At 36.9% G+C, this 26,679-nt stretch overlaps 2 protein-coding genes across 3 annotated transcripts in view; one reads left to right on the top strand and one right to left on the bottom strand.

Annotated features, from left to right (window-relative positions):
• Positions 1–1,905: 1,905 nt before the first annotated feature.
• LOC130241378 (sodium channel subunit beta-4-like) lies at positions 1,906–18,478 on the top strand. Its single transcript, XM_056473102.1, is given in 7 exon segments — positions 1,906–1,909; positions 2,910–3,073; positions 10,607–10,619; positions 10,622–10,668; positions 10,670–10,826; positions 10,917–11,046; positions 16,957–18,478. Coding segments are annotated over 7 exon segments (609 nt in total). The 3' UTR covers positions 17,051–18,478.
• A 7,003-nt stretch (positions 18,479–25,481) lies between these two features.
• Positions 25,482–26,679, bottom strand: part of LOC130242243 (transmembrane protease serine 4-like) — a 38,088-nt gene continuing 36,890 nt past the window's right edge. For both annotated transcript variants that reach the window (XM_056474288.1, XM_056474287.1), the window contains exon 13: positions 25,482–26,587. In XM_056474288.1, the coding sequence (XP_056330263.1) occupies positions 26,576–26,587 (12 nt within the window). In that variant the 3' untranslated portion in view covers positions 25,482–26,575. The remainder of the gene's footprint in view (positions 26,588–26,679) is intronic.

Genomic DNA, 26,679 nt, shown 5'->3' on the forward strand with positions numbered 1-26,679 from the left:
TTTCCATATTAACATGACAGTTAACATGTTTTAATGATTATATATGTGCATTTGCTTGCTATTGGATTGACAAAACTCATCTTAATGTCATTAGTATTGTGGAAAACTTTAGAAGCATCCTTATACAGGCTAATAGACTTTCAATGTGTGAACATCTTAAAACCTGTTAATTATGTGTTGAAATATGCTATGAATGAAGTAAACTACATAAAAATGTGTTCAGCCTTTTAGCAAATATCAGCACTGTGAAAACATAATTAACAAACCAAACATGTTAGAAGCATGCTAGCAAATTGCTAAAACAAGCAGGAAACAAAATTAACATACTAGAAATGTTATCAACAAGTTAAAACCAGCTTACTGTGGTCAACATTAGCAAATTTGGTAAAACATGACAAACATGTTAGGATCATTTTAGTAACATGGTAAAACAATATAAAATATGCTGAAATATGCTGACAACGTGAGAATAGAAACAGTTGATCAATATCTTAAATGATGCTAACAATGCGTTAAACTGTCAAAAGCCTATTGGTAGAAGCAGCAATGTTAAATGATAGCAATGGTAGAATTGCTAAAGCATGGTAGCAACAAGATAATAAGCATGCTAAAAAATCCACCAATATGTTAAAACTTGCTATGAATATGTTAGCAAACATGCTAAAAGCCTTCTTGTGTAGTACCTATCAGCAATGTTCAAATATGTTTTACCCAAAGAGCTAACAACATGACTAAAAAAACACTAGCAACATAATAAACATGCTAAAAATAAACACAAAAGTATATGAAAATTGCTAGAACATGCTAGGAACGAGTTACCAGACGTGCCAAAATGTGGCAAACATCATCTTAGGAAACATGTTAGGAATGTTTAGGTTAATGCATTCATTTGCTCCATTTAGTCATTCATTCTGGGGTTCCTGTCTTCATCTTCAAAGCCTTCAATTTTCAATCAAGTAAGCTTCTAAAAAGAATTTATGTTTGAGGCCAAGCTTTGTCAGACATTTTAGTAGAACTTTGTATAAATCGGGGTACTCATTTATCATTCTTATGCAGCTTCATGACATTACAAACATACTGTAAGGGCCAATAGTACATTGACCTCAAAATACTAAAGGCTCCTACACACCGCTTTTCATTTGCATTTATCCTTAGCATTTTATGAGACGTTTTTCCGGATTCAAACCCAAGCGATTTTCACTGGCGTCAAGCAGAAGAGTATGCAAAATCACTCCTTGACGTTAGATGGCGCTACACAACTTTAAGCTTCTGACCCCACTTATAACACAAAGAAGAGGAAGAGAGAAAGTTGACATGCTTGTTGTTAAAGTTACTGGTGACTTGAACTTGCATGGATGGTTCAAGTAGCAGCTCCAGCGATAAAGAAATGATTATTGTTTACCAGAGCAATAAGCAGCTCCACGTTCATATCGCCTCTGGGCATCTTTTGGGTTTTGTGCTTGAGCACCTCCAAGTGCTGTTTACTGTAACTTCAGCAGCTCTGTGCACGTGACCAAAAGTGCCGATCTGATTGGTGGAGAAGGTTGTCACAGCGTGTCAAAAAAAAAAAAAAACCGAGCATGAGGCATTTTTTTAAAATTGAGGCTTTTGCGCCTGCCATTTTGCGTGTTGGTGTGCACGATCACATTGACGCCCTTTATTTAGTCATGAGGCGTTAAACGTTGACGGAAAACGTGAGCAAAAAATGTCTTGGTGTGCACGGGCCTTAATGCTTTAGTGTTTTCTGCACATAACAACAAACATTTGTTTAAACAAGTTCAAATATTTGTGTTGTAGTCCTATTAGAAGACATTAGGTGACCAAGAACAATAAAGCAAACCTTTTCAAATGCAGAACAAGTATCATGTCAGCTTTTTCTTTGCCAGCATCTTTTGTGCATCAGTTATGAGTACAGCATGGCTGTATGTCAATGTGATAGTGACAGGCTCAGAAATGAACTCTCTGAGTTTAAAGTAGCCTTATTGATGAATAAGTGCACTATAAGTGCTGCTCGTCCATCTATAATGGATCAATAGCCAGAAAGTGGCAGATGGAAGGCAGGATTATGACCTTGGTAAAGAGGCTGTTATCTTCCTTAACCCTGGATCTTAACCACCAGTGTCAGCTATACTGATATACAAGATTATTTTGTCTGAACTTGCTTCATCTGACTCTTTGACACTGACTTAAAACTTATGCATACGTATTATTCCTTTTTAGGGCATACATTTTCAGATGCAAAACTCATTCATGGCCTTCATTGTAAAAAAAATTAAATAATTAAATATAATATATATATATATATATATATATATATTATATATATATATATATATATATATATATTTTTTTTTTATTTTTTTTTTTTTATTTTTTTTTTTTTAAATATCCGTGGCGACCCTGGATTAATAAAGGGACTAAGCCAACAAGAATATATAATATATATATATATATAATATATATATATATATATAATATAAATATATATATATATTAATATAATATATAGTAAAGGCTTTTGTGTTCTGATAGCTTCATCCAAATATCAGATTCACTAGTGATGGTCCAGTCTTATAGAATTCACACAAAACATCATTCTCATGTTTCCAACAGACATGATCGGATGTACTGTGAAATGCAACACTTAGATGGAAGCTTTTATATACAGGCTTTGGCATAATGGCTTTCAGACACATGCTAGGGATACCAGAGCTGGGGTCAGAAAACAACTCTCTGTCAGACTCAGAACAAATGACTCAGATGTTAAACAAGAAACACAAAAATATCCAGAGACAAACTACATACATTCTGATGTACCTTCAGATCAATCACTGGTTGTTGTTGATCCTGTTATGAATAGTCTTTTCCAGCTTGATAACGGTTTCTCATCTGTCCTTTATTTCTCTCAGGAGTCTGGTACTCGCAGGCACTGGAGGTGAGCACGGGGAAGGTCCATTTCATAGAAGTGATGAATGGAAGTTCAGTGTTGTTACCTTGCACTTACGCCAGCTGCATCGGCATTAAAAACCTTTACTTCAGCTGGCAGTTCAAGGACAATGGGACACTAATTAAGGTGAGACATTCACACACATACACCTCATGCACAATATTTCATACAGCTCATGTAAACTAAAGATGTGGATAATAGGCCTTGATATACATCAGACGAAACTGAAAAACAAGTTGGTGTAAAAATTGAAAACAAAATCAGGCCATTATAAATTTGGAGTTTGTTTATAACTTGTATAACTTCTATAAAAAAAAATAGACTCATATTTAGTAACTTAGACTTATCTTGACATCCACAGGGGTTGGACAATGAAACTTATACGCCTGGTTTTACACCACAATATTTAATTTGTATAGTGTAGGGCCTCCTTTTGCTAATAATACAGTATCAATTTATCTTGGGAATGCCAGATACAAACCCTGCACAATGGCCAGAGGGATTTTTAGCTGGTGGAGGAAAATGTTTCCTGGCTTGCTGCTTCAAAACCTCTTAAAGTGGCTAAATAATATTTAGATCTGGTGATTGTGCAGGCCATGGGATATATTCAACTTCACTTTCATGTTCATCAAACCACTTTGTCACTAGTCTTGAAGTCTGTATTGGTGCATTATCATCCTGATACACGGCACCATCTTCAGGACACATTGTTTGAACATTAGATGCACATGATTCTTCAGAATGGTTTAGTAGTCTTTGGCAGTGACTCACCCATCCAACACAAGTATTAGGCCGAGGCAATGCCATAATATTGCAGCCCAAACCATCACTGATCCACCCGTATGCTTCACTCTGGGCATGCAACAGTCTGGGTGGTATGCTTCTTTACACCTCCCTGATGTGAGAAGACAGTGTAGTTGGACTTAGAGAATACTCTGTTATATGTTTCGCATTGCACTTGAAACTGCTGTTTCCATTAAATCTGAAGTTTACAGCTATTTTGAAATGCTTTAATATCAGTTTGAGATGCTTTGTTCGTGTATCGTTTTGTTTCAACATTGGTCTGACATCCGAATAAAAACAGGGCTGTTGCTAGATCAGATACAGTGTGGACAGAAGTTAACAATAATTATTTATATTATTCATTAAATTTCCCATTTATTGTATTTATTAATGTCTACCCAAACCCTAAACTCAACCATCACAGAACAGTAAAAATATAAATTTTTAATACAGTTTTTAATAGAATTTTTACAGTTACAAAAATGATGCTAAATTGATGGCGTATCTGCAGCTGTATCCTATTTAGACTACACCATAAACAGTAACATGATAAAATACATAAAATCATGATTTTGGTATATTTGTACAAATCGGGATTCGAACCCAAACGTCATTTGAAGCCTGTAACAACATGCACACTCACGGTTCACTGGGCTATATGAGACAGAAACTTATATCTGACCCTGTCAGTCAAATGCAGATTCTCCAGGTCTAGAAATGCTTCTGAACTTATCAATGCCTTGAATCGCTTTAGTCACGTGACCAGGTGTTTCGAAACATTTTAGTCATGTGACCTGGATGTTTCGAAACACTTGCGATTCGGGATCTCGACACTGTGTCGAAACGTCAGTTTCACGTCAGCCATCCCTACGTATGACATATTTGAAAGGTGCAAGAAATCTGGAGGAATTTCAGTGCGTAAAGAACAAGGGCGCAAGCCTAAGCTGAACTACCGTGATCTCTGATTCCTCAGGCTGCACTGCATCAAGAATTGTCATTCATCTATAAGCAATATCACTACATTGGCTCAGGACAACTTTGGCAAATCTTTGTCAAGTACCACAGTATGTAGTTACATCCACAAATGGCAGTTAAAACTGTACAGTGCCAAAAGAAAGTCTTATGTTAACAGTGTCCAAAAGCGCTTTCGACTGAGCTTGGAGGCATCTTAAATAGATTATCGCTCAGTGGAAACATGTACTGTGGTTAGATGAATCAGTATTTCAGATATTTTAAAAATGGATGTGCTCTGGACCAAAGAAGAAAAAGATCATCCAGGCTGTTACCAGCAACAAGCCAGGGTCTGTCATGGAATGGCGTTCTGTCACTGCCCTTGGCAAAGGTAACTTGGCAAAGGTAATAGCACCATTAATGCTGAAAAGTAGACAGAGATTTTGAAGCACAATATGCTGCCTTCTTTTCCAATGACGCCCAAGGACATTTCAACAAGACAATGCAAAACCACATTCTGCACACATCACAAAGTCCTAGGTATGGAGGAAGAGGATACAGGTACTTGACGGGCCTGCCTGCAGTCCTGACCTGTCTCCAACAGAGAATGTGTGGCACATTTTAAAGTGCAAAATGCAACTACAAAGATCCTGTACTGTTGTCCACCTTGTTTGTTGAAAGAATGGGACAAAATTACATCTGAAACACTTCATCACATGTTGTTTTCAGTCCCTAAAGGTCATTTAAGTGTTGTAAAAAGGAATGGCAGTATTAAAAACGGTTAAATGCTTTACTGTTGTAAAGATCCAAAATTGCAAAACAAACAATAAAAATTACAAGGAAACTATTAAATAATATTTGTTGTATTGTCTGCAATAAAATACAAGCCAAAGTAAAATTAGAAATCACTGCTTTCTTTTATTTGCATATTCTATACTGTCCCAACATTTCTGATTTAGGGTTGTATATTGAATCTGTGGGGTCCCAAAGAAACAATTTTTGTGGAAACCAGAGACTTGAGTTGCACATCTAATTCTACAGTAAGTTGGGCAGTTTATATGCTTTTTGGATACAATGCTCATTAGCACCCGGAAATCCCTTTCTGACAGCTTATCTTGCATCTACAGTTACTCATGTTTGTCCTTGGTGGTATGCTGACATTACCCTGGATACTGATGTGCTACAGATGTGCTAGCGAGACGTGCAAGATTGGCCACCAGGGTGGTCAAATTTAGCCATGAAACCTACAATACTAAATTGGCCAGCATTTCAGTTTCATTGTCCAATGCCTTATTTAATGCTACTCTCTGCTGATTTGAAGTGCTTTGTTTTTATCCTCACTTGTAAGCGTGTCCACACCAGCAAATGTTACTATTCTGCTTATCTATATCTATATCTATATATATATATATCTATATATATATATATATATATATATATATATAGATATATATATATTATATATATATATATATATATACACACACACACATATATATATACATATATATATATACACACATAACACAATAGTTTATATTTATGCCCTTGTAACCCGCAGATGTGCTAAGTATGAGGTTTATGGTGCTTCTGACCAGTGAATCCAGCTTGTGTAATCAAACCAAACGGGGAATTTAGCAATCACAGTCAATAAAGTGGAATAAAAAACAACACAAATTATTTTCCCCAACATTTTCGAAATGGGTAACCCAGATAAAACTTACACTGGATATCTGAGGTTTTAGACCATTTGCTAGCCTGGCTTAGTAATTTGTCCTGTAATTTTTGTAATTTCACTCATGGTATAACCAGTTCCCTTCCGGGTTGGGAACATAATGTTGAAAACATTATGGGTTCTTGCCAGATCACCGATTTGCAAAAAAAAAAAAGGGCCAATGAATGCCTATGAATCGCAGAAAAGCTCCTTACAGGTGAAACCACTTATTATTAAACTGAGTATATAAGAACCATCTGAAGGAGCCTCTGTAAGACTTCACTTCAGAGACAACACATTGAACAGAGTGACACATGCTGCTACAGAGACCTTCTAGATCTCCAGTTTGCATCCAGTGTGTAGATGCATTCAGCAGCAGTCATGCTGGGCTTTCTCCCATCCCCTGGCATTTCACTGCATATAAAAAGCAATCTAAAAGAGGCAGTTTCCCTAAGAGAGCAACAGTCGGAGAATGCATCTTTTTCAAGATGTTGTACCAAGCACGTTTCTGGGTGTGATGGTTCCCTGGCACCAGATGTACGGGCTCCAGCATGTAGAGGCAGTTCTCACAGACAGCTCATGCCCTCAACGAGTGCGTGGCTGTTGTGTAGATAAGATTGTAGATTGTTTTCAAAAGCACAAGCCACCATTGTTGCTTCCTGCAGCGCTAAGGGGGCTAATTCGTCGACCGATTGCGGTCCAGAGACCTCTCACTCCTCCCTAGCGCACTCTACTCAAGCTTCAGGTGTGACTGGTGAATTATCCTCCAGCTAATCGCTCCCCTCACTTGATGACACCGCTGACCAGATGTCCATCGCGCATCAAAGGGGGAGCTGTCATTATCAGTGGAAAGCCTGGATCCGCTCCCACCCTCCGATGTGCCTGTGGTCCAGGACATGGAGTCCAATATGATGGATGTGCTTTCCCGTGCTGCTTTAGCTGTTGGGCCGGAGGTGTCACTGCCTCCTAGTCAGCTACCAAACCAAGTAGAGGGGTGTTACATGGGGGCCAGAAAGAAGCATGGTAAACCCTCCAGGCCCCTCTTTACTTCTTCCCCGAAATCAATGAAGAACTCACACAGGTATGGAGAGCATCTTTCTCTGCCTGATCCTCGAGCCCAGGGGGTATGAGACTAACCCCAGTTATAGCACATCAATGCAGTCAATCTTTGTCAATCAAAGTCTCCCCTTCGGGCTGTTTCGTTCTCCACTGGTTTTCACCAAACTTGCAGAGGGTGCTCTGGCACCTCTCCGGCTCTCATTTGCATTCTCATTATCTTAATGACTGGCTTACTTTAGCTGAGTCTTGGGATCATTTGATTGTGCACAGGGACAAGGTGCTTGGCACCTCAACCGGTTGGGGCTTTAGGTCAAACGAGAGAAAATAGCAAGCTCTCTCCTGTGCAGAGCATCTCTTATCTTGGCATGGAGCTGAACTCGATCTCCATGACAGCATGCTTCACAGAGGAACGGTGTTTATATGGTGCTTACATGGTGTGCAGCTGACGCATACTCATTGCAGCTCATGCTCCCAGGAGAATGAGAGTACACCGGTTGTAGTCCAGCTGATTTGGGAGCACTATGGAGAATCCAGGTCGACCTGTTTGCTTCTCCCAGACCTCTCATTGTCAATGAATTATTCCCTGATCGAGGTCCCCCTCAGCACCGATGCACTAGTTCACAGGTGGCCCTGGGGCCTGCGCAAATATGTGTTCCCAAATATGTGTTCCCCCAGTGAGCCTACATGTACAGACCCTGTGCAAGGTTAGGGAGGACGAGGAGCAGGTCTTGCTTGTTGCACCTCTGTAGCCCAATCAAATCTGGTTTTCAGAACTCCTTGCAACGGCGGGAAGGACCTGAGGAAGGACCTCCTTTCTCAGGAACAGAGCACCATCTGGCACGCATGTCCAGATCTCTGGAACCTCCATGTGTGGTCCATAGATGGAGCACAGAAGGTGACCTACTGCCTACGATGTTATCACGCAGTACATGGTGGCATGTTGGGAAGGCATAATAAGATCATCTAATTCCTCAGAGTTGTGAGGCGGCTAAATCCATTCCGTCCACTTCTCATGCCCTTTTGTGATCTCTCTGTAGTCCGCTGTGGATCTCAGGGAGATCCATTTGAACCAGACAATTCAGTATCAAGAGGGTCGGGAACCTAGAGGCATTTTTTTCAACGAATTGCGCCTAAAAATCGGGCCAGGTTACTCTCATATTATCCTGAGACACAGGCTCAGCTATGAACCAAAGATTCCTATCACTTCCTTTAAGTGTAGTGAGAGGTAGTGTAGACCAGGTAGTGAACCTGCAAACACTGCCTGCGAAATTGGCAGACCCAGCCGCTTCCTTGCTGTGTTTAGTACACGCTCTGCATCTTTATGTGGACCACACTCAGAGCATCAGATCCTCTGAGCAGCTCTTTGTGTTACGGTGGTTGGCAGAAAGGAAGTGCCATATCTAAACAGAGGTGGCTCACTGGTAGTGGATGCCATTGTCCTCGCATACTCATGCCATTTCCCCTGTGAGTGAGAGCACACTCAACTATGTGTGTTGCCTCCTCTTGGGCATTAGCATGCAGCGCCTCTCTATCAGACATCTGTAGAGCTGTGGGCTGGGCAACACCTAAAACCTCACAAGATTTTATAATCTGAGTGAATCGGTGAAGCCGATTTCTCCTGATTGCTGGGCAGTGCCAGTAGATCGGGAGAAGGCCAGGCTCAGTGTTGAAAATGCTTGCTGTGCTATTCCCTTAACCCGGAGATTTGTGCACGTATTCAACTTTGCTAGTAAGTTGCCCAAGTGCTGAAACCTAGCGAGTTCCTCCAAGGCCCCCAACATCCGACTCAGCAGGGGAGCTGGATACTTGGTCCATTCCATTGTCTGGTATGCACGCTTGATCAACCAGCATTTCGGAGATCGTTGCCTTCCCGCTCTGTGATGCCATACATTCAGTCAGCCAAGGTTAAGTCCCCCTTTTAGGCTGGACCCATGTCTTCCCTACCAGCTAACCATCTTGCTTTTATGTAGTGCTCCCCCTAGGTTAGAGCTAGCCCATATTGCTTTTTGTCACAGTGTCTCCACATTTGGGTATATAGTGGCCTCCGCACTACACTCCCACTTTGGGTCTGGACGCTTTCCCAACGTACTGTAGTTTACAAAAAAATCCTAGCATTCTACTAGGTTCTAAGCATTTACAACTCGCCTCGATAATTCTAGTCATCCCAGCTTCTAGTGAAGGGGGGGACGTTGGAAGGATGTGCCTTTGATGATATAGTGCGCTCACGATATTCACTTGGCAAGTTCCTCACCAAACGCACTACAGATTTGTGTCACTTTCTATGCATTAACCCATAATGTTTTCAACATAATGACGGAGTTCCCGACCTGAAAGGGAAAGCCTCAGTTACTGTCATAACCCTCTTTTCCTGAAGGAGTTTTATTGTTTATTATTTATTATGAAGAATACAATAAAAATATTCTGAAAGTGTATGCAATGATACAGTTTCTCTGCATCCATGTTGTTATAGCTGTCTGAACTCTATTGTTAGTTTACATTCAAGATGTTTTGAATTATGTGTTATATTTATAGGTATCGTCCTTGGTGTGAACAGGCCAGTTATTTGTTTTATCAGTTTATTTGCTGTTTATCTAATCCATGTGTGCTCTACAGATGCTTTAAATTTCTTTTCTTTGAGAAATGGGGAACAAACCCCATGTATTATTTTATTAACAGTCTTATGATCTAGAAAATTATAATCAAAATAACTGATAACCAAAAAATGGCAAATTTATACACACACGTAAAAAACCCCAGCCAAAAGGCAATTTCTGTACAAAGAAAAATTAGGTTATACTCTTGTCCATTGCAAAAGACACTGGAAGCCATAAAAGGACATTTTACCTTTTACTTAAAAGCCTTTTACCACTAAACAAAGAACAAAACAAAGGTTATCTAAACTCTCTTTCTCCAAAACTCTGTAATGACACTGTCTATGGCAGGGGTTACCAATCTCGTTCCTGGAGGTCCGGTGCCCTGCAGGGTTTATCTCCAACTTGCCTCAAACACCTGCCTTGGTGTTTGAAGTATACATAGTAAGACCTTGATTAGCTTGTTCAGGTGTGTTTGATTAGGGTTGGAGCTAAAATCTGCACAACACTGGACCTCCAGGAACAAGTTTGGTGATCTTGAACTATGGTCTTTCTCCTCAGCTGTGTGAAGCCGTCATCCAGCAGAAGGAATAGAGCCTAATGTGAAAATCTACCATGAGCGGGGTAGAGTTTGTGGGCACCAGCAAGAAAAGTAATATCTCCATCCTACTGCATAATGTCACATTCGAGGACCAGGGAGAATATATCTGCTTTGCCCGCAACCCCAAAGAGAAGGACCGCAACCATAGTGCAGTATTCACTCTTTATGTGGTAGACGAGTGTAAGTCTTCATTCTCCATTTTTCAGTGTTTTAAACAACAGTGTTTTGCTCTTGTTGTGTTTGGTGTTAAACCACTGTTTGTCTTTGCAGTGAGAGTGGTGGACAACACACTGACCCTCATAATTGTGTCTGTGCTCGGTGGGGTCATCGGTCTCATCATCCTCATCATGGTGGTGAAAGCTGTAGTTATTGCTGTTCTAAACAGGGTCCAGGAGAAGAAGTAAGTCAGGTTTATCAAAAACGCTACAGTCTTTTATGGCTGTATTTATGACATTAATTAAGATAAAATTGCCAAAAATAACTTGCCCTTGGTTTCTATTTGATTGTCTGTTAGACACATGAAATACACTAACCAGCTACTTTATTAGGTACACCTGGTCCAACTGCTCGTTAACTCAAATTTCTAATCAGCCAATCACATGGCAACTCAATGCATTTAGACATGTACACATGGTCAGGACGATCTGCTGCAGTTCAAACCAAGCATCCTACTGGGGAAGAAAGGTGATTTAAGTGACTTTGAACGTGGCATGGTTGTTGGTGCCTGGTGGTCTGAGTATTTCAGAAAATGCTGATTTAGTGGAATTTTCACGCACAACCATCTCTAGGGTTTACAGAGAATGGTCCAAAAAAGAAAAAATATCAAGTGAGCGGCAGTTCTGTGGGCTTAAAAGCCTTGTTGATGCCAGAGGTCAGAGGAGAATGGCCAGACAGGTTCCAGCTGATAGAAAGGCAACAGTAACTCAAATAACCACTCGTTACAACCGAGGTATGCAGAAGAGCATCTCTGCATGAACAACACCTCAAACCTTGAGGTGGATGGGCTACAGCAGCAGAAGACCACACCGGGTGCCACTCCTGTCAGCTAAGAACAGGAAACTGAGGCTAAAATTTGAAATTTTTCAGTACCTTGTTGAATCTATAGTATGCCACGAAGGATTAAGGCAAACAAAAAAAAAGACAACAGATGAATGACAGACAGACAGACAGACGAAATACTGACAGATAACCAAATGACAGACAGACAACAAAGAAAGAGAACTGATAGACAACGGACATACAGACAAACAGACCAGTGGTAATACTTGCTGTGGTAGCTGGATTAAAACACAACTTTTTACCCATGGCACATAAACGATCTACATGTGACAAAAAAAGTGACGTTTAGCATTATTTTATTTGTTAAAATGTATTTTAAATTACACATACATAGAAAGTGTATATTCTACGAATGAGTATAATACACAGATCAAACACTACTTTCCACATGGGAGGAGTAAGACAAGGTAACTTTTTTTATCAAAGCTTTTTAAAGAGCCACAAAGCCTCTGAATATGGCAGTGCCTATGGTGGTGAGAGGAAAATAAATTTAATGCATAAAGTTATCCAAGATATTTTTGTAAATTTAGAAGTCCCAAACAAAGGACATATTCAGGTAAAAAAAAGAGATCACATTAAGTTAATGAACTGGGTTAGTCTCAATCAGTACAAGGCTGTCTTCTTCGTATGTCTTTGTGTTCTTCTCAAAGATACTACCAAATTCATAATAATAATAATAATATACTAAATATACTTTGTTGGCCGTTAATATATCTGCATGGCCCACCCAGTTAAAGTGTATGGGTGGGAAGCACTGCAGATGGACCATAGAAAGACAGGTGACTACAGACATTAGACAGACAAATGGATGAAAGACAGACAAACGACATACGGATAACAGGCTACAGACATTAGACAGACAGACGAATAACAGGCTGTAGACAACAGATATATGTCAGACAGATAGATGACAAAAACACAGACTGATAAATGACAGATGACAGGGAGACAGACATACGGATTACAGACAGACTACAAAAAGATAGATAGATAGATAGATAGATAGATAGATAGATAGATAGATAGATAGATAGATAGATAGATAGATAGATAGATAGATAGATAGATAGATAGATAGACAAACAAAACTGGAGAAATACATATAGACATGCATGCAGATAGATCAGAATCCAGAAATATGCAGAGTCATCTTCAGTTCTGGTCTCAGTAAAGAGTGGCATGTGTGCTGCACACTAACAGAAGCGACTCAGTAGGGTGCATGTCTGGTGACTTTGACATTGTTCCTGTTAAAACCCCATGTGAGACCAGAGCAAATGTCAATAAATATCATTGTCATTTTGAGTAGAATGTCCAATAACAGGGCTTTTTGGCTAACAGGTTCCTCCGAGCACAACAATTCCATAAACAGTATCCTTTGCCTTATTCATCAAATCTTAAGTTATCCGCTTGTTAGTTGTGGACATATCGGTGACGTATGAATACTGTTTCTGGGTCCAAGCCGCTACTCATTTAAATTGATAAAATATTTGTTTATGACCACTTTTTAGTCAAATCACACATTAAAGTTAATTTTATATAAAACCATGGTGTATAGTACACAACAGTTTCTTGATCACAGACATCAATATTTTAAAATTTGTAAAATTAATTTTTTTCTGGTCATCGGATATTAGGGATGGACATTGCGATCATGATTTCGATAGTATTACATTGCTTTGTAAATGTTTATTATTACCATTTGTTGAGTCTCCCCATACAGTTTGATAGAGTGCTTGGAGCTAGGAAGCAGCTTCACGTGACGTCACACTTAACAAGTGAATTTAAACACTTGCAGATGGATCATTTTGGAAGTTTAGCTGTTTAAGAATCTTTTTATTTATTTATATTTATATATATTTATATATATATATATATATATATATATATATATATATATATATATATTATATATATATATATATATATATATATATAAATAATTAATATTATTATTTGTGGTGCATAAAGATAAAAATGGCACAATTTTTTGGTAACAGGTAAAATGGTCAATTTTTCCATTGAAGCACAGCTCACACATTCACTTTCAAACCAATCTGCATGATTTTGTAGGTTTCTATTGAAAATGACTGGATTTAAACTAGTTTTAGTTTGTATCAGAGAAATTTACTCTTTTTTATGTCAAGAGGCAATTCAAAATGTCACATGGGCAACTCCAGGCAAAAAAAGTAGTAGGGCAACATTTATTGCAATATTATTTTTTGCGATAAATGCAATTTCACCAGATGATTAATTGCTTTTTGGGGGGGGCAAACAATTCATAATTTGAGGTTGATTAGGATTATCCTACATACTAATCAAAGGAAAAGCATGGATAAATACAAAATAACAAAGATGCAAATAAATAAACCATGCTTTTCTGATTTCTTAGAAGTTGTACAGTATTCAGACACAGAACTTGAATAATTAAATATGTGTAACCCTCTTCCTTGGTGTGCTCCCCAAAATGTTTTCTGGGTTGTGCGCATGTATGATGGAATGAAATGTGAGGACACCAAGACCCTAGGTTGAGCCAAACAGAGCAGCTTGCTTTCAATGGACTTTCTCTCTTCAATTTGTCACTCTCATGGGAGAATGGCACTGCAACAACTTTCCCCACAAGGAAACTCAACTGAGTACATCACAAATAACTTCATAGATTACAATGTGTAACAAATTCTGATAAATAAATAATGTAAATGTGGCTGCAACTACAGTATATAACTGTTAAGCTAGCTGTTCACAAACTAACTTAAACACTGATTTATAGGCAATTCTAAATGTTGAATATATTCAGAATACAAAGAACCAACCAACAAACTGCACAATTAAACCTAAAACAACATCAAATATGTTCTGCCACATGGGAACATCCAAACTATCGAAAAAAAAATAAGCCAATTTATCAAAAAAAACAAGCACATCTTTACATTAGTTAATGCCCCTAACCATAACATATCTCTCAAAATAACATAGATAATAATATTATTAACAAAATTAAACAGATTCTGTGAAGAGCTGGATAAACTCTCCTTACCTTACCAACCATCCTTACCTTACCAAACAACAGCCCACATTCCAACACAACACACAGCTCCCCCCAGGGGAAAGGAAGATATATAACATTTTCCCTACATATGGAATGTGTTACCTTAATTAATTAAAGTATCATTGCAACATCTTCACTGTATATATAATAATTATATCTAAATTAAATCTAAATACTGTAATTACATCTGCACACTGTAACATACATCACAAACTTCTTAAACAATTATTCGAAGTAATATTTCCTGCAACACTCTGCAGTCTTCATTAGCAGCTAATTAAATAAACTCAAAGTAATCTCCCATGTTATTTATTTTGAATAGTAATGCCGCAGTCACACTAGAGTTTGTGCTTTCAAATTCCAGCCTGATCTCACGAGAAAACGTAGTATTTTACGTTTTGTCAGTTTAGTGGCTAATTCACAAGAATTCAGTCGTACGAAATTGTATCATTTTAAAAAGCACCTAACCCCACCCTTAAACCCAACCATCATTGGGGGATGAGCAAATCGTACTAAATTGTACAAATTAGATCATACGAATTTATACAAATTAGCCACTAAATCAAAAAGTTAAGAATTGCAGTGAGATTGCGTTGGAAATACTGTTGTATGGTGCTGCGAAAAGGGGCAGAATTAAACAAGATGATTAGACTTTAAAAAAAGTGAGCGATTGGTCAATGTTTTAAATTTCTGTCCAGAGAGGTCATGTTTTGATTCTCGATTGGTCTAACGCAATCGTGATGCATTTTCGCCGGTCAGAGTTCACCAAGCTTAACTGTCCACGCAGCGAACTGCGAAACTTGCCGCATAACCTTGCGTTTCCGGTCTGATGCATTCGAGTGCGTATAAATCAGAGGTGTCCAAACTCGGTCCTGGAGGGCCGGTGTCCTGCAGATTTTAGCTCCAACTTGCCTCAACACACCTGCACGGATGTTTCTAGAAGCCTAGTAAGTGCTTGATTAGCTAGCCCAGGTGTGTCTGATTGGGGTTGGAACTAAACTTTGCAGGACACCGGCCCTCCAGGACCGAGCTTGGACATGCCTGGTATAAATGGAAGTCTATAGGGGAGAAAAAGTGCAGTGTGACCACAGCATTACTTTGTATTGTATTAGAACACAGTTTTAACATTCAAGTACATCGAGGCAGTTTTTGTGCACCTGTAAAGTTTAAAAGATACAGTTGAAGTAATTTTTTTACCCGCCAGTCTTTTCAGTATTTCCTAAAAATCAAAAACAATTATTCTGAAGTCATAATGTCTTATTTCTTATAGTTTGTCTTGATAAATTCAGGTTTTATTAAAAAAAAAAAACTATTTAGGTCAGTATTATTAGCCTACTTGAGAAATATTACTGTATTTTTTTTTTGTTGTCTAGACAGCAAACCAGTTAATCAATAACTTGACTAATTATTTTAACTTTCCTAGTTATCCTAGTTAAGTCTTTAAATTACACTTTAATCTGAATACAACTATCTTGCAAAATAACTAGTAAATATTATGCACTGTCACCATGAGAAAGACAAAAAAAGTAGTTATTAGAAATTAGTTAAACTATTATGTTTAAAAACATGTTGTAAAAAAATTATGTGTTTGAAGGCTCGTGCTTTATCACGACTGAAAACAAAAATGAATGAAGGCAAAACTAAACGAGTTGAATATAACTTTTCATGAGCGTGACAGAAAACTAAATTTGATCAATGTGTTATAGGCTCTTCTCCGGTACTTGCTGACTGTTTGTAAATTCAAAACTGCAATTTCCTAACATACACTCAAGGATGTATACTCAATTTCTGATTAATATAGTCTATGCATGGCCGAGGACTTCCTATATTAAAAGTTTTTAATCGCTATTTAAAACAGTGGACATTTTGATGAATGAACATGAATATGACTGAAGTAGAATTTTTTTCATTGCCTGTGTCAATTTGGGGCTTAAACTTCTGATGGATGTAGAAAACTAATGCGTGCAGCACCTGTCAAGTGAAAGCAGCTTGTTGACACGATGGCACTCCCCCTGACGTGTACATTCAATATTCATGTCTAAAAACTTCAGGATCACACCACATTACATTTGCAGTCCATAAATTGAATGTTTTCTTGAAAATTTTACTTCTTACAAAACCAAGAACAACTTGGCACATGCTAGAATACTGTTCCTTGACTGTATACTGTTCTTTAATTGTACCGTTTCCCCATCTTTCCTATAGTAAAGAGTGCCTTGTGAGCTCTTCAGGGAACGACAATACAGAAAATGGCCTCCCAGGATCCAAAGCAGACAGCAAACCAACACCAAAGGCATGAGAGGAGCATGTGTGTGTACATATATGAGCATATGTATACATGCATTCACAATTATAACAAATTGAAGGAAAGTTGTAACAATGGACAGTTTTATTCTTTTTATCTCATAAGGAAAAAAATGCTACATATAAATATGTGAAAATATATATGAACTATATTTTAGATTGTGCTTGAAAAATACAACATGCTGCTGGCTGGATCACACACCCTTCACTAAACTGGAAGATTAGTATTTCTAAAATGGAAGAAAAAAAAATTATTTTCATGGTTCGGTGTGCTTGCATTCTGCTCTCTCTTGCCTGTGAGACACAGCACACGCACACTGCCTTCTTCACAAACTGCCATATCCTTTTAATGCTCGACAGCACAAGACCCACAAAACAAAAGGTTTGCGATAAACTTCTCCAGTGCAACTTTAACACATCTTCACACTGCATTCCAAATGACCCTTGGTGGAAGTCAGTAACAAAACAGACTTTACGAAAATAAAGAATTTACACATTAAACCATGGGTGCCTCTTAAAATTGGAATATGTTTACCACTGATTCAAGCAGCTAACTGAGTCTATTAACCAGTCCCACTAATTTTACAAGTGATTTTAAGGTCATAAAGAGCAGGATGTGAGCGCACACAAAGGCCAGAAACACACTCTACGTAACAGCACCCCCCTGTATACAGTAAATGCTGAGAATGCAACAAAAAATAGAGGTTGCGTAGAGTATTTTTCATGCCTAAGGGTATTTTGTAAAGGATCTGAAAGAACTTTTTTTTTCACAGAGACGCAGATAAAGGGTGTATTTCCAGGATCCAGCTGAGCACGGTTTATTATTTCATTTTCATTTTCCTGCTTTAGATAAAACACAGGTGCCTGTAAACGCTTCAAGCTCCACATGCTTCCCAGGAGCTTTCAAATGCTATATAAATTAATTAATGCTCACATTAAAAAGGCAAAAAGACAAAAAAAAAAATCCCTAGGAAATAAACACCCTAAAATATAACGACAATCCCCAGAAACCAACTCCCTGTAGAAAAAGAATGTTTTTTTTTTTTTCTGATGCTGCTTTCAACAAAAATAACCAATAACTTTCCTAATGCATGTGAACGATTTTATACAGCACATCTAGTGTACTATGTATCCATTTCTCTGAATCGTGTTCTCCTGTCTTTCCTCATGTGATCTATACATGATTGCTCGTCGTATACAATGTCACCCATGCTAGTTCATGTACGCATCCGATATACCGGCATGATGAGCCATCATAGTTCAGCTTATGCTATTATAAACACTCCACATTGCCACCATTACTGCTAACTGCTATTTGAAGGCCATTTTGGCATCTGTACTAGCAAGCTAGCAACTTCTGTGTGCTAAATTACACCAGTCTTCACAGATGCTACGTTAAGACTATTGTTTTCATATCACAAGACTTTTGGTCAACGATATAATGTATATAATACCTCACACGCCTCATAGGCTAATTACAGCTAACAAGTGAGTAGCATTAGCATTAACCTTTCATAAATTGGATTAGCTCAATGCTAGTTAAAAAAAAAACTAAAGATATTAGATGTTTTGCAGACAAAGCAAATTCTGCTGATCAAAACTAGCCAACTTTTCAAATGTTCAATAGTTCTATAAAGGAGTAGTTCACCCAAAAATAAAAACTACCCCAGAATTTACTCACCCTCAAGCCATCCTATATGACTTTTTTCTGTAAGACAAACACAGAGTGGTTTTAAATGTTATCCTGGCTCTTCTGCTAGAAGTCAGTGATTGGAGTTTATAACATAATATTTTAATAAATAATTTTGTTACAAACACATCAATCTGCTTCATAAAACACGTGTTAACTCCCAGGTGGCAAGTGGGTTTGTTTTATGTGGGATTTATACACTTCAAAATAAAAGCCACTATCCAATGCCATTATACCGCATGGGGAAGCCAGGATAAAATATAAAACTACTCTGACTATGTTCATATACACAGAGGATAGCTTGAGAGTGAGTAAATTATGGGTAATTTTAATTACCTAAATTTTTTAACTGTATCTTTAAGATTCAAGTGCCAAAACAGATCTGCTAGTGGAACGGTGGATGATTTACCATTGCTTCCATCTTGTTTGTTTGTCCTCCTCTTTCCTTTTCTATCCAATACCCCATAAATGCACAGCACTTGTTCGTGTTCATTACTGATTTAATTGTACTGACAAAATCATAACATGCGATGAATGTCACTTTGCGAATACGCTGCAAAAATGCAATGAAACCCTCACTTGTCTTCCGCCATAACCCAAAGATGAATGTACCAATGGTTGCAGTTATGGCAGAGTTCAGAGGGGTTGTTTCTGGGCACTTTATTCATAAAAGATGTACGTAACAGTGTTTTGAATGCTCAATGTATATGTAGAGAATGATGTAGAGTTTAATCAAGGGATATTTGAATATTTTGTTGAATAGCTGCAGTGCTGATATTAAGAACAGCAGAATCTTTGAATGGCTATATCTATAATATGTGCACATATTAGCAGTCTTCCAAATCACTTGACTATCTTTTAGAAATCAGGGGCTTTGGCAATCTCAACAACTTGGGATGTCTTCGACAGGGCGGTATGAAATCCTAGCTGGTTTTCATTTAATTAATTTTTTATTATCCATAAATTTGCATCAAAATCTGCTGTGATTTGGAGATAGGGCTTGGTGCCGCTCTGTCTGTCAGATGCACTGTACAGTTTGTGGTTAACTTTGAGTCTCCTAAATGTCGTTGAGTGTTCAAATGGCCTCGTTGATTCATTTATGGCAGGTTTTTTTTTAACATGTTATGCTTCTTACTGCTTGTTGCCTTTTGTCATTTACAGATTGACAAATTGAGGATCACATTAACAAGGAGATTATGTAGATCAGCAATACTGTAAAAAAAAAGAAAGGAAAATTTAAAAAATAATAAGGAGTGCCTAGGCTCTCAGAAATGGACTGTTGTGCATGCAAATAGGCAACTTGAGCTTTTATTAGAGCTTATTTTTATTATTTAGCTATTATGATAATCTGCTTAATTTTTGCTACTTTGTATGTGTGATTCAAATCAATTGCTTATTGACTTATACAGTGTGGTGGTTCTCAACTGGTTTTGCGCTACATTATGGCTTAAAGCTTACAATACTACGGAATCCAACAGAAGGAACTTCCATTGAATCAAAGTCTACAACAAAGACGAGATGAAATAGCATTTCCATGAACTGCAAATATTATTGTTTTCTTTTTTATCCCACTTTGCATTATTACATTACTATGTAGAAAATATGCTGTATACATCCTTTTTTTTGGCACCCAGATGAGAAACACAACGCAGTGGCGCAGTAGGTAGTGCTGTCGCCTCACAGCAAGAAGGTTGCTGGTTCGAGCCTTGGCTGGGTCAGTTGGCGTTTCTGTGTGGTTTGCATGTTCTCCCTGCGTTTGCGTGGGTTTCCTCCGAGTGCTCCGGTTTCCCCCACAGTCCAAAGACATGCGGTAGAGGTGAATAGGGAAGGCTAAATTGTCCGTAGTGTATGAGTGTAAGTGAGTGTGTATGGATGTTTCCCAGAGATGGGTTGTGCCTGGAAGGGCATCCGCTGCATAAAACATGTGCTGGATAAGTTGGCGGTTCATTCCGCTGTGGCGAGCCTGGATTAATAAAGGGACTAAGCCAAAAAGAAAATGAATGAGAAACACTTGAACCACCTCTTAGGTCCTGTTTACACAGTATTAAGATGTGTAAATGGTGGTAAATGCTTGTCCAATTTCGATTACTTTCAATTACTAGACTCATTCAGTCAGACTGCTTTTGTGGTAAGGGTTTGTGTTATGGAAATATAAAAGTTCATTTACCAGTTCTTGCGGTAACTTGATAAAATCTCAGAATTTCATTTAAGTGATGTGGACATAAAAACATAATTAATAAAAATAAATGTCTAAAATCCAAGTTCGTTTAGTCCAACAATGTCAGCTATATGTTAGCTATTCTTTCACAATATAATAAAATAGAAAAAATAGCACATTTAACAGTCAGCATTATCTTAAATCCTTGAAAGTTTTTATTAATTGTTTTTTTTTTAAACGTATGAACATATGCATTTAAGAATGTATATATCATCTCTTCGTCAAATTAAAAAAACAAATTACCACATATGCAAGGTGTTTTTAATGCAGTGCCTATGCGGCTGAGAGTAAATGTGATGTTATTCTCTCCTCTGGCTCCCGTTATCAGTCTCACACCAGTTTTTTTTCCTTTTCTGAAAGTCTTGATAACACCAGGATTGTTAAAAAAAATAAAATAAATTATTAATTAATTAATTAATTGTTGCGCTCTCCCATTCACTGCCCTAAGTTTAACCAACTTATGATGTCTTTCGCTAATGAGAAACCCAGAAATGTGTAAAGGGTCTATAAACATCCATTTTTTAAATACTTGTATTGTTTCTGCCACTACATAAAGTTAATTGTAACATTTAATCTTACAATTCTTACTTTTTTCTCGTAATCGTAGATAGGGTATCGCATTTGTTAATCATTAAGACAAAATTGAAAGACACAAGTAATTGTGAGGGGCAAAAATAGGATAAATTTAAATTGGAAATAAGTTTTCTATTCAGATTTTTGATGAAATTGTGAGGTACAATATAAATCGCTCATTGTGAGGTACATATAATTCTGAGGTGGGAAAGTATTTGAAATGTTATTACAATTTCAAGCCTATAGTGTGACAATTCATCATTTGCGAATATGTGACAAAGTCAATAACTGAAATATACAAACTAAAAATCCTAACTTATTTCCTCTCAAAATCGGTTTTATATCAAGCAAGACTCAGAAAACAATAATAATCAGATTTTTTATTTTATTTATTTATTTTATTCACTGGTGGGAATAGTTTCATAGTAGATAGTAAAAGCCTATAGCTACAAACACCTGAACTTTGACCGTCCCTCATCTGAAAAATTGGACAAGAGACGTGGGAAAATTTAAACCATTTAAAAGTGTGAATGTTAAAGTTTTTTGGTCTATTTTATTTTTGGCATAGAATTATCGTCATACTATTTGTCATCAAATGCTCAAAACCCACCTCGATAACATCTTTTGTAAACAGAGCCCAAGATCTCTTGTTCCGGTTGCTTATGTCTACTGCAATATTTGTCTCAGCTCCGTCATATCTGGGCTCTGTTGGTAAAGTCTGGACAGAGCAGAGCCACTGCTGAAACCTGCCTGCATAACTGCAGAGTTACAGTGCAAACCGCAGTGAACCCTGGGCTGCCAACTCTCAAATGGCAGTAATCCCACCCCCCCTTTTCACTTATGATCGACAAACCACACAACCTCCCTCCCCTGGTTTTCACTTACTAGACTCTCTTGCATTTTCAAGCACGCTGCTTGATCTAGGTAGAAAGGTAAACTATAAGATTCTGGATATGAAACGTGCTTTAAATGCACACGGTTTTTGCAGTGAGAATTTGTTGGATGTTCAAATCCACTTGCACTCTTTTCAAATTCTTGTACTTTATTCGTTTAAGAGTTTGGCTCTGTCATTTTGTAAACGTAGACTTACAAAGTAATGGATTTATATATATTTAAAACAAAGACTGGATTTCACTGCCCGAGTGATTCACTCTCACTGCCAAGCCAAGAGAGTGTGCGGACTGATAAACCTATGAGCTCTAACACATTCCAGACGCTCTGTCTCCCTCTAGCGGATTTAAACACTTGCGACAGTTTTAAAGGAATTGAGTATTCCACGCACACTGGATGGGTTTGGAATGGCATATTAGTATACTGCTCTGGTTATTGAAACTTAGATAAAATCCAACATTAATATTTTTATTATTAATGTTACCGTTTTTTTATTATTGTTTTAGTTATTATTATAAGTCAATCCCACTGGAAATAATTAATAAAAGTCATGTTGGGATGCATTGCATTGTGAATATCTGTGCAGTGTTTACACCTTGAGTAATAAAAAAAAATAATAATGTGTGTGTATATATATATATATGCAATATCACACTCATAGCAGTGCGATATGGCTGTATATCGGCACTGGTCAGAGGCGTGCTTTGCCTTGACCCACCAGTGATGATATACAGCCGATATACTGCTACGAGTGTGATATTGCATTCATACAACAGTTCGAGGGCATAATTGTGTATATAACAAAGAAAATCAAACAGAGCCTAAATACAGAGTCTAAGCCGAAAAAAAAAAATAATGAATGAATAAGGAACTACTTTCTTCTGCCATTGATTCACATTTGCAGCTGATGTCATAACAGCAGAAGCTGTTACTAACTCACCAGCGTCACTTTATAGCTAGAATTTTTAGTGATTCTCTAGCATATTTAAAGTGATAACAAAACATGTGATTTTTCTCACATTTTAAGATTATAAGGCTGAATGGCATGAAATCACACTGAACTGAACTTAAACTCTAAACACTGGACTGACACTGTTTCAATTTACTATAATCTTCCATGTTAAGCCACTATAGAAATAAAGATGAATTGAACTGAATTGAATGAAATGCCATCAGTCTAGAGATTTCCCTGTTTTAATCGGGAAATGACAATAATTAACTCCGAAAAAAGCTAAAGCAGCGACCAGATTACTGTTGTGTTTGCGATAAGGAAAAACGCTAAACACATACAGGCATTTTTTCTTTCTTTCTTTTTACTGAAATAGTCTGCAGTAACAAACACAGGAGATACATTAGAGACAAACAGATGGCCCGGGTTATACTCGAAGTTATACAAAGACTGGCCCCCACAAAATACATACATTCTTAATACGTGAGTCCAATCTCACACCTAATACACTACAATTACTATGGTATATATACAGCACTACAGCATACAAAAGGAAGAGATTAACTTTGAATATCACTTACCAGTTTTAAAATGATGATCAACTGTAGTTTAAAATTGCGTCAAGTTTTTCTCCTCCAAGAGCTTATTAAGCGGTCTATGTCGCCATCTTGTGGATGACGATGTATCTCCGAAATTATAAATATGTAAAATAGGCACTATCCTTTTAAATAAACTGCATAGTTGCAATGTAAACAACTACATTGTTGCCTAAACCCCCCCCCAAAAGGACATTATGTTGTCCAACAGCTGCAATATTTGTCAAACTGTAGTGAGTTTATTGTTCTGTCACTATGTGGGGGGAATACAACAAAAGGGTGAGGAGGCTCTGATATTGCAGAATATCGTACTGTCAGATTCAAGAACCAGACAGAACTGTTGTAAAATATATATATATATATATATATATATATATATATATATATATATATATATATATATATATATATATATATATATATATATTGGTTTAAATGTAATAAATGTTTTAATATTTAATTGAAATATATTGAGATATTTTGCATTTGGTAAATGTTTTTTGTGTGTGTGTGTTTATTATTTCCTATGTCTCTTTATTTGTAGGCCTAGGTATACTTTTAGATAATCATATAGTTTTCCTGTTTATAGATTGTGCAATTTTCATCATTCTTTGTGATCTAAATTCTTCTATCAGCTTTTGTTTTCTTATATTATTGTATCAAAAATGATCTTTTATTTTTATATTTAAATTTCAGTTTAACTTAATCAGGTTTTAGAATATCCCGTTATCTTATTTTTTCCTAAACATTAGATTTAATATTACTACTAATAAATAATAATAATAACAATAACTATATATCAATTCATAGATCAAACAGTTTCCATTTTACTACTTGCAGTTCAACTTATTTTAGTAATTTGCCACTACTGAGGCATCTATGAGTTTTTCCATCATATAGTAGTTAATAGTATGTTAGAATGCTAAACCAAACCCACCCAGTGTATATATATAAAAAAAGTTTTAAAGTTTATATTTCACGAAAGTGCACAAGCATTCTTTGTGCACTAAATAGACTAGACAAATTTAGGAGATTTATATTTACACCAAGACAACAGCCTAAAGGATACAACTTTTAAACACAAGCCTTGCTGTGCCACACCAGTGAACCCAGGAGAACGTTTTCATCTTTAACCCCTTTTCTCTACGTTTATAATAAAAGTATGGCTAAATAATAGGCAAAAAGATCCGAATGAATAGAAAAGTTTTGTGCTTATTGGCTCTGACTGAGCACTTTAAATGCTTTCAGAAACACTTCATGTATACTCAGAAAAAAAGACATTAAAACATGTATGTACAGTCTTTAAATTACCTTTGTATCAACATCTGTCATATTCCTGTATCATAACTATGCACCTCAGTAGATTTATCTGGATTGTAAAAAATAAACTAATAAACTAATGAATATATCACTATGCGAAATAAAGATTTGCATATAAAAATGTTGACGTGATGGTGTATTTTATTTATTTATTTTTTGCATGTGTTGTGGAGTCATTGACGAAACGGGTTTACAACATTTTACTTTATTAAAACGAAGATGGCATACACAAGTATGTACAGTATTTGCAAAGCAACATATTTAACAATGTGTCAATTCAGTTAAAACTGGTGATGTGACACTGAACGAATGTCAACAGAGCCCCATTCATATCCAAAATCCAAAACCAACAGCCATAAGTTAACAAGTTAAATTCCGCATTTGTGTAGCCTACAGTTTAAACATCAAAAGCCAAATGTCTTAACTCTGAATACCAACGTGGAAATGGAAAAACATGACATCCATGTCGCATTCATCATGTAATGCTGACCTGTGCACACAAGAGTTGGCTTCTGTAATAAGTCCATAACTTGTCATTACCTTTATAATATTACACAATATGAGTAAATGAGCACAGGTTTTGATTCAAGATTTAGCAACATGGACCCGATATAAAAGTCGTTAGGACAGTAAAATTTCAAACAATATAAGAAAATAAACAACTAAAAAGCAAGTAACAGCACCCTCTTGTGGCTGTAGTCTTGACGTGCACAACACAACGCTATTTTTACCCTCCTGCTGAAAATACAGGAATGTCCAAGCTGCTCTTTGCTATACAATGAAAGAAAATTTAAATATAACTACAAAAATAAAGCTTCTTTATTGTCTGTGGTTCCATGAAACGTCTTAAAACTTTCATGTAATCCCTCCATTCAACAAAAGGCTCTTTTCGGTGAAAATAAATAAAGTTCTTCATAAGAGAACTATTTAGTGGGTTAAGAGTGTGGTTTCCATCAGCTTTCATTGTATGCAGAAGAGCAGAGCAAACATTCTTCAAAACATCCCCTTTTAGGTTTTACAGAAGACAAAAACTCGTTCAGAACAATGAGTGTGTTTAAAGTAAGACAAGACAGTGAGTACTGTTACTTTAAGATTGCATTGCTGTGTTCCCAAATAAAGTGGTAGTTCACATGTTTTTATTATGTACATATATGTGCAAAATCTTTCTCATGGCACCTTGAAGACCCTGAGCATGAGGACCAAAAACTCTTCCAGCGACTCCTCACCAAAATTCCTGAAGTACATCTTAAATAGTCTTTCTCTTTATTTTTTCCATCACAAACTCACTTGTATGTCTGAAACGACAAACAACCATAAATTTTTACCACAAATAAACTGGTGTAAAAAAATTATTTGGGTAAAATATGGACAAACTCAAACATTGGGT

The sequence above is a fragment of the Danio aesculapii genome, chromosome 15 (assembly GCF_903798145.1).
Source record: "Danio aesculapii chromosome 15, fDanAes4.1, whole genome shotgun sequence".
NCBI lineage: Eukaryota > Metazoa > Chordata > Actinopteri > Cypriniformes > Danionidae > Danio > Danio aesculapii.